This window comes from Mugil cephalus, chromosome 21 (genome assembly GCF_022458985.1).
Source record: "Mugil cephalus isolate CIBA_MC_2020 chromosome 21, CIBA_Mcephalus_1.1, whole genome shotgun sequence".
Taxonomy (NCBI): domain Eukaryota; kingdom Metazoa; phylum Chordata; class Actinopteri; order Mugiliformes; family Mugilidae; genus Mugil; species Mugil cephalus.
The window spans coordinates 11,927,182-11,942,356 of NC_061790.1; the positions used below are offsets into that span (position 1 = coordinate 11,927,182).

General features: G+C 41.0%; 2 protein-coding genes across 2 annotated transcripts; one reads left to right on the forward strand and one right to left on the reverse strand.

The window, feature by feature from the left end:
* The first annotated feature begins 5,642 nt into the window (after positions 1-5,642).
* mrps18a (mitochondrial ribosomal protein S18A) lies at positions 5,643-9,211 on the forward strand. Its single transcript, XM_047574259.1, has 6 exons — positions 5,643-5,834; positions 6,411-6,442; positions 7,456-7,560; positions 7,664-7,787; positions 8,516-8,585; positions 8,690-9,211. Exons 1-6 carry the CDS (start codon positions 5,687-5,689, stop codon positions 8,832-8,834), a joined length of 624 nt encoding a protein of 207 aa, XP_047430215.1. The 5' UTR covers positions 5,643-5,686; the 3' UTR covers positions 8,835-9,211.
* A 74-nt stretch (positions 9,212-9,285) lies between these two features.
* On the reverse strand, positions 9,286-13,212 carry rsph9 (radial spoke head component 9). Its single transcript, XM_047574258.1, has 5 exons — positions 12,842-13,212; positions 12,565-12,733; positions 12,145-12,274; positions 11,279-11,425; positions 9,286-9,540 (listed from the first exon to the last, which is right to left on the reverse strand). Exons 1-5 carry the CDS (start codon positions 13,066-13,068, stop codon positions 9,380-9,382), a joined length of 834 nt encoding a protein of 277 aa, XP_047430214.1. The 5' UTR covers positions 13,069-13,212; the 3' UTR covers positions 9,286-9,379.
* Between the last annotated feature and the right edge of the window lie 1,963 nt (positions 13,213-15,175).

The following is a 15,175-nucleotide window of genomic DNA, read 5'->3' on the forward strand; positions in this document are numbered from 1 at the left end:
GACGTAACAATAATCTGATTTCACAATTGAGTTTGACGTGAGTCCCCCTCCCCACGCAAAGAGCGAAAGAATGGCACGCGCTGAGGCCACACTCAGATAAGAATGGCGGTGGTGAAATGCAAGTGGTGGTGAAATAACCGCGAGGCTTTGCCGAACACTGTTCTGCAGAGTGTGCCACGGAACAGTCAACAACTCATTCTCCCTGTTCATCGGCAGGCGCAAACGCCAGAGACGTCAGAAGAGTTTGAGGTCAACATCAGCCGAGAGTTTTGTTTAGCTGCAAACCGTTTACTCAAAGGCACCATGGCAACGCATCTCACAAATACAAAAAGATATTGTTTATAAAAAAAACATCTGCAGTTCGGGACATCTCTGGAGAAACGCTTAAAGTCTTTGAGGACCTTGAGACTGCTGTTAACTTAATTTAATTTTGGTTGTCTCACACAGCTCTGATCAGCTTTACTTCCAGCAGCAGCAGCAGCAGCAGCAGGCGGCTCATTTAGCCCTGGTTGGTGCATAGCACTAGCTGGTGAACATATGTGGCCTTTAGCCACTAATGAATCAGACATTTTCTCTAAGCAGTTGTCTTCTTGACGGGTGTGACTGCTTGAGTTTTACCGACACGGCTCCAAATCTGCAAAAGTTGCTACAGTGTCAAAACAAAATGATTCAATGGAGGCTTAAACCGAATAGTCCAAAATGAATGTAAACCGCACGTCTGTCTGTTTGGGCCGATATCAAAGGGAACCAAAATTTCCCGGAACTTAGTTAGTTAGTTATTTCTTTATTTCGAACATTAAAAAAAAAAAAACAAACAAAGCAAAACAGAACAACAAAATTAATCATGTAGAAACATAAATAACAGCAAATGAGAAAATAAATAAATAAACAATAAAGCAACAGAATACATATTCCGTCTTCTGCATGTCTGAAAAGAAGAAAAGTGTGAGCTCCGCTGATAGGACTGGTCACCTCATAAGTCACATGACCACCTGTAGACAGCCTTTCAGTTTAAAACGATTGCAGTTGACTGGAAACCATCTGGTCTAAGTAAGAATGCCGCTGCAGGCGTCATGGCAACACGCACAAGGAGGAAGTGAAGAGTAGGGGCAGCCATGGTGGGAAAAATATCTAGGCAGCACAGCATGCGATAGTCCTGTATCACATTAAAACATCCTTCAGAGCTCGTGTGAACCACCGGTTAACTTTTTTCTTTTTTTTTTTTCTTTTTCTCCTTCCTACAGGTGCAACGTGATTGTTTCATTTAAACCAGATGGAGCAGCCTGACGGGGATTCCTGGTCAGAGTTATTATTTTAAATTCTGGGCACTGATCAGGATGGAAAACGAGTTAGTTGTCCCATCATTCCGCTCAGGCCTTTGTTCTCCCCTCTGTTTTAATTGAGTTCCCTGTTGTTAGACACCAGGGGTGAGCATTTTAAAGGTCAGACAAACACAACTCACCCAAAGAAGAGTGGCTCTCATGAGGTGCAGCACCAGCTCCAAACTAAAACAAAAACTACATACCAGAAGGAACAAGAACTGTAATGCAGAGGCCGATTAGGAGTTGTTGTAACTCAGACGATGCAACCTGTGTGAAGACTGTGCATCATACGTAGAATGTACGCCGATATCTGGCATAACATTATGACCACCTGTCTAATATTGTTTAGGTCTCCGTTGTGCCTCCATAACAGTTGTGACTCATCAGAGAATGGACATGGGTCTTCTTCTGGAAACAAGATGTTGTTAGTGGGGGCCTTTACAGGGGAGGGGCCTATGTGGATCATCCAACAGATACTTGATCAGTTTGGCATCTAGAGAATTTGGGACCCAAGTCAACACCTTGTGTCATTTTCCATGTTATACCTACACTGGTTTGTGTGTGTCAGTCTGCATCCTGCCAGGGATGACTGCTGTCATCAAGGAGTGTCATTGTTATGAATGCCAGGTCCAAATGTTTCCCCGCAGAATATTGTATTGTCACAAGATGGTAAATGTTATTTACTTCTCCTGTCAGTGGTTTTAATGATGTGGCTGATCAGAGCATGCGAGAACGACAGACGCAGGGCGGGCTGTGCTGTGTGATGTGTGAGAGGATAGAAGCGGGCACTCGCAGCAGCCGAGTGTAGGGAAAATGGGGATAAGAGGCCCTTCAAAGAGCGGTGAATTTGTTGAAGAAGCTGGTGCCGTTTAGCACGTAGACCCAAATAAGCGAGGGAAGGGCAGGGAGCGAGGGCCCTGGGGAACAGAAGAGGATGGGGGAGGCTTGTTGATAGTTGGATGAATGAAGATTTGTGTCACTTGCACGAAAGCTTTGCACAACATCAGAAATGGCTGTCCACCCAGACTTTGATTTCCTACTCCCCGGTCGACGGAGCCTTCGTTTCTGTTTCTGCTTTTCTTTTTTCCCTCTCCTCTTTTAACAGCGATGGGGCCCTTTAGTCGAACTCATTCCCTCGAAATAGGCTAATTGTGTTCAGTTGACTTCCTTGGATGCAACAGGCCTTACAAGTTAATCACCCAGGAAAGCCTCTTAGTGACAGCTATGCTTTAATTGCATACCAGACTGTGCCCATCAATTTGGATGCAGCAAATCCACGAATTCCATCTGCATGGGAATGAGGTATTCTGTCAAAAACTTTTGGCTCTCACTTAGAGAAATCAAAGGAAACATCCGAAAGCCAAACTGCGAGAGCCAGATTTATTAATTCTGTGATTTTGATTAAAGGTGCCACCTCAAACTCTACTGTTGAGATCCCACGGTTTACGGTGTTATGACCCCCTTTCAGATCTTCTTTTGTTTAGACTCTTCGGCAGAAGCTATCACCGGGGGCCCTCCAGCGTTCACCATAACATTAAAAGCAAAACAAACGGACCAGTGTGACAATAAAAGGGGAGTGCAGCGGGGCGGGCTGGGTTTGTTTTTGTGAGATGTGACTGTGCCCACTCATCTTCGCTCCGGTCTCATCTCATCCGCTCGTTCCATGCTGCGCTTAAGCGGTTTATCCAGGAAAGCAGGGGTGAAAACGCTAACCTTTTCCACACAGCAATAACTTCCCACCATGACATCGAACCAACATTGCTTCAGGGTCCCTCAGTGCTCGCTGTGAAAATGTCAGACAAGCTCTTTTCATCTGAGGGAAATCCTATCTGATTTACTCTCCCCCCTCTTCCTCAGCTGAGGCGCCTGTTTGTACAGGGCCATGTTTCATTTGAATATCAAAGCCTGTGAGGAGGTGGCCAGACACTTCAAATGACATTTTTTGGGCTTCTCTCAAGGAATGTGACTGCTTAAGTGTCCTAGATGGAAGGACCTGATCACTGAGACAATTCAACCTTTGTGGCGGCAGGGTGACCGTAATCTCTATTTATCTACTCTCAGCTCCGCGGATGAGACAAACACAGAAGTCCATTTGCATCCCCGGGGTGCAGCCTTCTTTTAGGCTTCACACTTTAAATGGCATTTGAGAAATTGTTCACATTTTTGCCTGTGAAACCAAGGAGCCGTGATGGTGAACATGCCTCTGGCACATCCAATTGTCTCACACGCCGAGCCAAGCATTGAAAGAACGCACTATAGATAGTCTCTGAAATTCTTGGTATTAAAGTTCCCCTGTCTAGTTTTCTTTTCAACCCGTAAAAGTTATGTTTATATAATTGCCAAAAACTATCCTTGAAGTCGAAAAGCATGCTGGGTGCATTCGCTTCCCCATAAAACATTTACAAGGACGATTTTTTGATGTTTTGTTGGCGTGCTGTTTCATTACTCGTCACATGCTTGCAGAACCTGCTAACAATGTGCAAAACTGGGAAGCAATGTTAAGAGGAAACCTCATTCACATTCGCACTCATCAGCCTGAGTACTGGCAAGTGAAAATTCTGAATTTTATTCTGAATGCCACGGGTCCTTGGTCCTCATTATAGAGAATACCGATTCAAAGCACAAAGCCTCACAATTCAAATGGTTTAAAATATTTTAAGATTCCATCGCCAAGAATATCTCATGCAAACATGAACATGTACACAGCATCACTGTTGTGCTATGTTCTTAACGTTATCTGTTCATCAAAACACAACATCTGAGAAATTTTTATAAAACTCTGTCCTAATTACTGGAATTTGCAAAGTCTGTTTTTGATATTGCTGATGTATACATTCATGTTTCTGCCTTAAAAGCTTTTTTTCCACTTTATCCCTGTGTTTGTGAATCACTTATAACCTCCATTACCAGTCAGGACAATGAAAACTTTGCTTGAGCTGTTTCACTGCATTTTCCATCCATAATTCGTAACCACTTATCATGTAGAGTATCAAAGGATTGTGACATCGAGTAAAAGGCTGGGTACACCCTGGATGGGTGGCCAGTCCACTAAAGAGCTAACAAAAAAAGACAAACAGCATTTAGATGCATGTGCATGGCCAATTTAGATTCAGTTTACGTTTACCTAACACACATGGTAAGTCTGAAAAAACATACTCAGGAGAACATATTAACTCCACACAGGTTTGAACTCAGATACCCTTTTTGATTTATAGCACTGGTGTTCGTTTTATTTCAAAAGAGTCTCATAGCGCAGTCTGTTTTCTGGCACTCTGTAATTTGACATTTGTTGTGCTCTTTTGACCAAAGGCTGTATATTAATAGAAAAATGTGATTTGGCACATGGAAGCCCAAGAGCAACTGATTGTTCCATGTTTCAGTTCATATTGTTGGGTAAATTTCTGTGCTTCAATTTATCACATGTCCCTGATTTCCAAAAAAAAACTTTTTGAAATTAGTTTTGTCAGGCATTAGTACTGTTGCTGTAGGCAGGCAAGAGAACTGCTGATGATCTTTTATGCAACGAGATAAAGCCATGAGATGATTCCCGAAAATGGCAAACACAAACGCGCCAACTGGACAATGGCATAGTGTTCCTGTGATAACACTATCAAACATCAAACACCTCATCTTCCTCTTTATCTTTACAGGAAGAGTCTGCCTGTATCGTTTGCTTTCTGCTAGAAAATCTTGGCATGTTCCGACAATGCTCCTGTAGGTGCTCTCATGCTTTCATCTGATGGTCGTGGAATGAATGGAGGTATAAACACTGACCCTATATCTCACAATCTAAAGAAATGCAACACAAGGCTAAAAGTATCTCAAGCATCCAATAATGCATGTTATAGTTTTTAACCTCCCTGTGCTATGTTGTGTTTCATACTGAATCTGTCTCAGGGTTGTCATGAATCACTCTCGTTCTTTGTTCTGCATCTAGCTGTCACTTTTCTGGGGAATTTTCTCTTGTGTTAGATAGATTGGATTGGACTGGATTGGACTTTTCAACATGTCGTGTCTTTGTTGCTTTTTCCTCTTGTGTTTAATTGTGTTTGATTCTTGGCTTGGATTCAGCTCTTTGTTCATATTCAAATGAAACTAAGGTCAATTTAGGCAACGCTTTTGATTAAGATCTATTAATCTATGACACATTTATCTGTAAGGTGTACTGCATAATCATTTTAATTTGAATAGATATGTGGTGGAAAATGCAAACAGGCTCCACGGTATTGTATTGAAACACAATTTATTTAATTATTTTTAACCTCGTGACAGTAATAAGGGTTAACCGCCGAGGGTGTCACTGTTTCATTCTCGCGAGATTATCAAACAGGAAACGAGGAAGGAGAGAAGGTCAGGAGTAAAACATGGCGGCGCGCAGTGTATTGAGGTCCGTGTGGACCTCTCTTGCGGGCTTAAAGCTGGGAAGTACCGGCTCCAGCGTTGGTGCTCTACAGAGGATAAATGTTCCCCAGCTGTCTGCTTTAACCATACAGAGCAGAGGGATTCGTCAAGGTGAGACTTCTCTGCAAACGCTACGTTTTTAGCCTGACGGGTTGATAGCTAGCTAAAGATATTTAGTGCTCCTCATATGTTTTCTTCGTCTTGCATGTTATCATGGGGTCATATCTCTTATCGAAGTCTTTATAAAATATTGAGTGAGAAAATATAAATTAATACAATAATAAGATTCATTGTTCGATTTCAACGACGCATCTGAATCAGGTGCCTTTACGCAGGTGTTAGCAGTGCGACAGTCTGTATCTACGTTAAAAGTATAAACACGCGTAGCATCACGCACTATAATACGTAAAATACGCATAGCGTTGATCTCGTGCTATCCTGCAACATCACACAAATCATTGGACTGATTTGTGAGATCTAGTCTTTCCAATAACATACCAAAGGAGAACACAAAATACATCCCAGAGCTCAATGTGTTATTTGTCCTGATAAATAAACTGTGGTGATGAACGGATTTCTGCTTAACAGCTGTGTTGCTTCTATACCAGACCTCCACAGTGGATTAAGGTCATGTCATGGGAATAAATAGCAATTGCAAAACCGATATTTATGTTGCCTGTTTTACAGTGGTGGAGGAGAAGGACGGCAACGTAACAACTGTGAGTAAAACTTACATGTACTTACATAATAAAACATAATATATGTTTCATGTGTAATACGCACACTGTGGTTTTACCAGTAATTATTTAAATTGTGTATGTACATGTGATTGAATAAGTCACCCCCCCTCAATGAAACCTAAGTTATTTTATTCAAATGCTGAATATCAAAAACCTTCACAAAGGAAGAATTACTGCATATTAGAATGCATTGGTTTCTGCTAGTGTACCTAATGAACTGGCAAGTGAGTGTGTAACTATGAGCTAGGTAGCATAATGGGGCAGACGAACTTAAATCTGCTAGTAGCTATTCATTAAGCCAGGTGACGAGTCTGTCATACAGTGCAGCTTTAGGTTGTTTAAAGCCTACGGATTTGGTCATTATTGTAAAGGAGTTAAAGGAGTTTTATTAAATTACTCATTTGTAATACAAACCATAAATTCTGCATATCCTTTAATTTAACATAAGCGGTTGGGCTTAAAATTTAGTCACATTTTGTATTAGCAACTGATTTCTAGCCTAGCTACGCAGACTCATGATTCCTTTTATCATGTGGACGTATCCAGGGGAAGACAAACTGACCCAGATTTCCTCATACTAGCATTCCTCCCTTGAATTTAATGTCTGTTGGATTTCCTTTTTGTCAGTGAATCATGATCACACATCCAAAGTGCAGAGAGAGATGCCTGCAGTTCTCTAGATATTGGTTATCTATTTGACTTTTATCTGATTTATTACGTTTCTCAGGGGTTTTTAAAAGGGTGTCTGCTTCTGGTAACGGCTGAAGTCATCTTGAATACATTTACCTCTACTGTCGTATTTACCTTTTCATGATTCCCCCTAAACATATATTTCGAACTTATAAACAAAAATCTTTTAATTCATATAAAAATAGTTGTAAAAACAAAACAAACTCTAAACTGCTCACAGGCTTCGCATTCTATCAAGCAGCAGATATTATTTGTATCATTTGTATACAGTTTTTAACTGCAGCATGTTTGTCTTCTGTCAGATTGAAGGAAAAATCCTGGATATTCCTCCAGGACCAGAGCCTCCAAATCCCTCAGCCAAGTGTCCAATCTACAGATGGAACTTGCAGAACAAATACAACTACACAGTAAATGCTTTCACTGGCCTCCTAATGATTAACAGAGATATTATTTAAAGCATATTGGCTGTTGAGAAAGCTGTTAATCTTCATTGATTTCTTCCCCTCCTAGGACGTCTTATTGCTCAGTCAGTTCATCAGGTCTGATGGAGGGATGTTGCCCAAGAGAATCACTGGTCTCTGTCCTGAGGAGCATCGCAAGATTGCCATTTGTGTGCAGATGGCTCACAGAGCAGGTCAGTGTTGAGATGGATTTATTTTACTGAAGTCGTGTTAGAAGGTTTGTAGTGCTTTGTTAGATGTTTGTTTCTGAAGGAGATGATTAGTGACAGTCCCCGGAGTTCTTGCTGTCCACTTGTGACTTCTCAGTTCACACAGCAGGATCGTTTTAAATTTTGGACGGGTGAATCTAGCTATAACCCAACATAACCTCCAAACTCTGCGCTGACGCATAAAGTGGCCTTTTCTGCTGGCTCTGTTTTTGTTGTCTGTTTTATCTTCTCCGGATTAACATTATTGTCTGTTTCCGCCCTTGATAAGTAATCAGAATGAGATGTTTTTATTGTTATTGGCCGGTGACAAACAACCAATCAGTCCAAGCCTTTGGGAAGGATTTCAAATGCAGTTTAGTGGTATCTTTAGACCCGAGCATTAAGTCTGACGCTGCCAAGAGGAGAACTCAGCTAAGACATTTTGAGCTTATTCTCGTCTTGTCTGTTTCCTCCAAGCTATTTATCCATTACAACAAACTGTTGTAGCCGAGCTTTGTCCACTTGGTTTACACAGATGACATTGTGTAGCCAATGACAATAACAATGAGTCAATTATTCAGTGCAAGTGCTCAACTTGTCAATCTTAAATGTGGCATCAACACTTTCTCTTTTAGGTATTTGCCAGTAAATAGATTTGAATTACGAGATGTTTAAATTATAAATGTGTTGCTTTTTCTTATTTGTGTTTTAAGGTCTGCTCCCTGACCACAGACCCGTACTTCAAGGAGGTCACGTGCCAAAGCCCAAGCCACAACTGAACAGGTGACGTCACAATCACTGTCTGCATTTGTCTCTCACCATTTTCTGTATGGCTGCCCAGTGCAGATAAAGCTAATGGTTATGTTACTTCTCGGTTTGTTGCACAGATACCTGACTCGCTGGTCCGTTAAATCTGTGAAACCCATCTATAAAACTGGACTTAAGTGGTGTAAGAAGCGCATGTCTGTCGGTCACCCAGCCCTCCTGAACAACGTACGCTATGGTGTTAAGCCCCTTTACATAAAACACTGAAGGTCAGAAAGCCTGACAAATCGGCACAACAACTGGAGGAGAGTGGGTGGGCCCATTATTCAGGGCTGCAGAGGAGTTTCATGTCTTTCAACGATCTGTGCAGTTTACCTTGACGTTTATCATGCTGGCGTGGGAAAGGCCTAAAAGCTTCATCCGTCTGTATTTATTCTTTTGTTTATGACGCCAAGTCACACTTTTAATGAATCATGCACAGCCCCACCCAGACTCATCTATTCTGACTGTTGGTTCCCTTGAAGTAAACTCGCTGTCAACTTAATGTGAACAACAACTGGGTCAGTGTTACGGCTTCAAAGTAGGTGGTATGCTATCTGTATACACAAGACAACACAGATGTGCAAATAAAAAGCGTTTGTTTATTCTGCCTTCAGCATGTGTTTTCTGTACAGGAACAGCTTTTGTGAATGTGAACAAAAATCTCAGCCACAAACTGTTGACTGTTCCTCTTAGTTTATTTGCGTTATGACAAAACTAAAAGAATTGGATAATGTAATATGTACCTTGAAACAAATCTAAGATGGATCTTTTCATAGCATGAAACAAAGGTCCAAATTCTTGCTCCCATTACCGATGTACATGTACCCGTGCTGCGGCGTCATCGGTACGTGGTAGAAGGTCAGTCCGAGCCACAGCAGGCTGCGAAGCACGCACACTTTGCCGGTGCATTCAAACTGAAGACTCCATGATCCTAAACACAAATGTAGGAGACTCGTAAACAGTTGATGCTGAATGCAGAAAGCTTCCACATCCTGTTCTCTGTTGCAAATCAGCCACAGCAATCTTTGGAAATCTTACACTGTTCACATGGTGGAAACAGCCAAGGGATACACTAATAAATCATTGCTTTGTGCTTTTGATGTCCACTGCCTAATCTGTTTCTCAGCAAGTAAGGGTGTGACCATCAGTATCAAAACCAAGGGAATTGAAAACAATAATTGGAATGGCTACTAAGAAAATATTACTTTGATTACATCACTTTCATGTTTTTGAACTTATTTCAGAATGTGATTAAAAGTGAACATTTGTTGGATAATATGCAACATGTAACGCCTGTTGCAGGAGGAGGAGGATGTAAATCAGGAGCTGGAAACAGTTCGCAAGATAGCTGTGGAACGGGGAGAACTCGGCTCAGAGTCTCAGAGGAAAGCACCTGTCTTTTAGTGGACATATATCACACTTTTGTTTTTAAAAAAAAGTTAACTCTTTGGTGATGACGCTAGTAACATCTGCATCATCTCAAAGAACACACACAAACATATACACACGTGCGAGCTCTCTTAAACCAGACATCTGTTATATGTTTGGTTATGGGTGCTTAACATTTTTTTTTTTTCCTTCTCTCACGCATATTTTTACATCCAGGACATTAATGTGTACATTTATTCTGACTTCTAGCCTAGAACACCAGCATACCTCAAAGATTTGCTAGACATGACTGTGCATGAGTAAATTCCCATTATTCATTTTGCAAATTGCCTCATGGGTGTGATTTTCCAGTGTGATTTTCCAGTGCAATGTAATGCTGCCAGTATCCGAGCTCTCCACCAGCATTTGACCTCACAGCCCCAATGTCTTATCATCATTTCATGCTTTCAGCTACATTGCCACACTGTGATAGATTAGACCAGTAATTAATAAAGTCAACAGAGTGTCTGTTGTGGAGAATTAACCATGTCGGGAAAGGCAGTTTCTGCAGGATCACGGGAAGAATATTATCACCTACTCCGGTTAGTACTTGGCAAGACTTGGAGAACTACTGATAATGCTGATTGTGTTATCGTAGTTTTGTTGCCTACAAATGTAATCAACCTCATTAATCATTTAAATCTGTTTAGATTCTGATGATCTGTCTGGTTCTAGACCTTGTTTTATCTTACTCTCCTGAGGAACTAGTCATAGTGAAAAGGCCAAACTCACAGTAGTGTGTCTTGAAATTTAGGGCTAAAAGCCCAGGAATTGAAAATCCAGCTATAATCATCTGGTTATCATTGTACATAAACATGCCACGAACTAAATCAAAGTGAATTTCTTCCAAGATGTTCCCAGAAAGCCTTTCCTATCTGGCTGGTAGGTTGACAGCAGAAGGTTTAGGGATTTATGTTTATCAGTTAAGTCACGTTAACACACCATTTTACTGCAATGTCTTTCCACTTAGTTAAAACCTGCCTTTGGCCTCTGGTCAGCTGAATTATCCCATCAATTTTATGCAAGAATCACGCCTCAATTAGCTCAGGTGTAGCGTAGTTCATGGAGTTAATTGTACCACTGTTTGTGAATGACAGATCATAGGCTGATATTTTCTGTGCTGGTTTCTCATGCTGCAGATTCATCTTAAAGCTCTGGCAGCATTAAGTAAAAGGCTCTAATTAGTACAGGTTAGATGTGACATGCTTCCATGTAGGGTAAACTGAGCTCTGCAGCCTCACCTTTAGGAATGTCATCACTCAATACGTCCAAGAAGTCAGTAGCTGGATTTAATTCACCCATCTCCAGGATGGATTTCTTCTTTAAATTCTTTGGTTCCCTGAAGTGCAGGAAATTGTCAAGCTTCCTTGTCTCTGACTCGGAGAGACCTGAGGAGAATTTCAAAACAACACAGATTTGAAAAATAAATCTAATGTATTGTCAGTGTATGCATCTATGTGTCATATCTGTCATCTTAAAATAAACACAGTACTAAATGAAACACATCCATCATTCATGTGCAGTACCAAGTGTCAACTCTCCACGATAAGACACAAGAACATTAGTGGCGATTGTGGGAAGGATAGAGGTCGACCATTGGGGGGGTTGTGGAGTATTGCTGGCACGCTGTAGGGCGTTGATATATCTAAGGCAGTTTATGATTGCTGTTGCAAAGTATGCCAAAAGGTAGCCGTCTGGGAGCCCACTTTCTCATTTATATCCTCTGCCGTCCAACAGTTGATGCTTCGTTGACCTTCTGATTAATCTACTGTCCACCAACCAACTGAGGGCCCATAGAAAAAGGTTGAAAACCTGCAACCCCCAACAATGGGGGTACTATGGAGGTTAGAAAACTGACATGAGGAACTGTGTAAATGTTGGCGGATAAACAAACTAGTTACTCATCAGTTTTTATATAAAATTAAATCCGCTGCTCTATCCGTACTTGTCAACTGTATGTTTTTTCAAATTTGTGAAACAAGTTTTGATGCCAAGTCTACACAAAGTCAGGATTTGACAATGAGTAGTAGCCCTCTAGTTTGTGGTCAGCAGACAATCAAAGTCCAACAAAGAGTCAATTTATTGTCCTGAGGTCCAGTATACTTACCACCAAAGCTGCGGTTGATCTGAACAAGGCCATGCGGACTTTTGATGAAGGCACCACGAGGTACCACAGACACTTCTTTGTCGATCAGATGAACTGACACAGCCAGCCTCTTCTCCTCATTCACTTTGGTCTGTGACCAAGAACAGTAAGTAATGAAACTGAAATTTCATAGCTCTATGTACAAATAACAATGATGTCAGCCAGAAAAAAATAACAAGTTCAATTATTATGATATAAAACATGTAGCAGTGATAGATTATCTGAATATGCAATAATTTGTCTCACATCCATTCCTGAAAATGTCTTTAGTTATTCTTCTACATAATACATTGATGTGGACTGGTTTATATCTACAGACCACAGGATCATTTAGCACTTTAACTCTGATGCTGCACATGTGCAAACTATGTGATCACTTACCACTACCTCCTCCTCTACAGCCTCTTCCCCCTCTCCTTGTTTATGGGTCTCAAGATGTTCATACACGAATGAGGGGTCTCCTATGAAGCGACCCTTTGCAGCTTTAGACACTTCCTTAATCATAGAGTCTGTGACAGATGGAAGCAGGAACCAGTCCATGCAGTTGAAGCTGGAGAGGACCAACCAGAAGAATAGTGTGTTTCACACATCTGAGTCCAAAAGAACCAAAACAAACAAGTGTGGTGGCTAAAACGATTCACTCTTGTGGCCAACTTACCTGTATAGATTCTTTCTATCTTTCATCTCATCTTCTCCTCTCCCCTGAGCAATAAAATAATCCTCCTTTAATCCCAATATTTTGCCCCAAAACAGGACACGATGGAACTTGTAGTTTTTCTTCATGATCACCAGGGAAGTCTGCAGTGCGGCTCTTTGCTCAACGTTTAAGGTAAGGCCACTACCGGCAACGAGTTCAAAAGAATAGTACAACGAATTTGAATCCATTGTTAGCGACCTTACACCGTAGGTTTTCTTTATTTTAACAATATTATATTCATTAACTCCTTGCTAGTTAACGTTACACCTAACTGTAACCACAGGCACGGACGTTGTGGTGGTTGCTAATGACAACAAACCTCGTTGCCATGGTACCCAGCTTTATTTATTTATTTCAGTATTTAAACAGTCGTGCCATCACTAATGCCAAAGTCAAAACGAAAACAGAGGTAAACATTAACGTTTCAGTTTGTTTGGCGTTTTGTTTGTTTTTGTAAACTAAGACCACGAGTGCATGACGTCATTCCACTTCCCCTAAATGAGCGCGCCTGACAGCTGCAGCAGCAGACGGCACGGGCAGGTCTGTCCAAAGAAAGAGCGCAGAATACCGCGAGATTTAAAAGTGTAAACACACAAGAACATGACTAAAAAGAAGAGGTAATGCTTTATTTGAGCTCAGAAATGTGTTGTAACCAAAACAAAGTATTTATTCATATTACTACAGTGATATATTCCTGCTCCTTCCCTTCCACCAGTCTCAGGAACACAAACCTTTTCAGGGCATACATATAAGACGAAATGCACATGTATCCTCCAGAGGCGTCCTAGCCTGTCAGTAGCCAGTCCTGGCCATGGATTAGCTAGTGAGCTTGGCAAACTTTTTGACTTTTTACCTTCATGGCCTCTTATATTATATTATAGTATATTTACTGTATATTATGTAAATATCTACTTGTTTCTGTAATAACATGTTTAAGACTTATAATATGCTTATGTCATGTCAAAGCCAAAATTCTAAAAATGAACAATGTTAATTTACTTTTCTGTTTATGTCACGTAACCAACAGATACATACTTACAGGCTGGTATATTCTGATTTTTTTTTTTTTTTTTTTTTGAAATCTAGCACAGAAATATGATATAACACTGCCCAGTGCAACAGTCGGTCTCTTTTCAGACAGCTGTGGACTTTTTTTTTGTACAAACATCTGCATGATCACTCCACGCAGTTGTCCCTGAGAAAGACGACAGATTTTAAAACATTACCAAAAACGCTTTGTTCTGTGTCTTCTGACATCCCATTCTTTATGTATGTACCCATGTCATCAATGCCATGTGTGTCTGCTTTTGTATACAGCAGCTCACAGAAAGAACTAAATGGAACAGAGCCTCCTAAAAGAAGCCAACTTGTCGCAAGTAGTTATGAAAGGGCTTAATAACCCATATTGGCATCCATACTAACACTTGATCTTCATGCTGTTGCTTTTACTCACTCTGACAACATAAGTTGATTATTTAGAGCTTGCAGAAATACATTCACATTCCTTATCCATGCAGTGCATGATCATTAGAATAGATATAGTTATTTTCGCCATGTTTCTCTATCTTACAGGCTCTTGCTGAATTCTCCAGATGCAGATTGTAGCCTCTGCGTTGGCCACAGGCACTGCTCGTCTTTCAACCATGAAGCTTGCAGAGAGTGAAGCATCCAGAGAAAGGGAAGGGCTGAAGGCTCTGGCGGTTTCATGCCTGACAGTTCCAACGAACATCTCGAAGACAGAATCTGGTAAGCCATGTGAACATCTGGCAGGATGTATGTGTACTGTAGATCTCTCTAACGTGACTGCATTTCTCGTGGGAATATGACAGCAGTTCCAGGAAATCGACGCAGGGTGCATTTCCTCTGCGCTCACAATTATTGTGTGTATAGTATATTTCCCTGAATATTCAAGTGTTCACAGACTAAGGAAATAAACAAATACCTATGACTTTCTGACACTGCAGCTGTGCAGCCATGTAATTATGGGAATTTTTGCAAAATTTGACTTTCACCCGTTACATCTTGACTCAAGTTTTCAGTCCTCTCCTGTCTTCATAGGTCACGGGTTGCCTGTTAGTTCTCCATACTTAATTTCATTAATTACCAGTTACGTTCTTCTGATTGGAACTGTATTCATAGCAGTGATGTAATGCTATCCAATCATCTATACATACAGACAGACTGAGCACAGTTGAAATCACTGGCTCCTCTGTGCGCTGCATGGAGCAAATCTTGTTTAAGAGACACTGAACGAGCATCAGTTATTTGGCTTATCCTGGCTCTGATCCAGTGGTC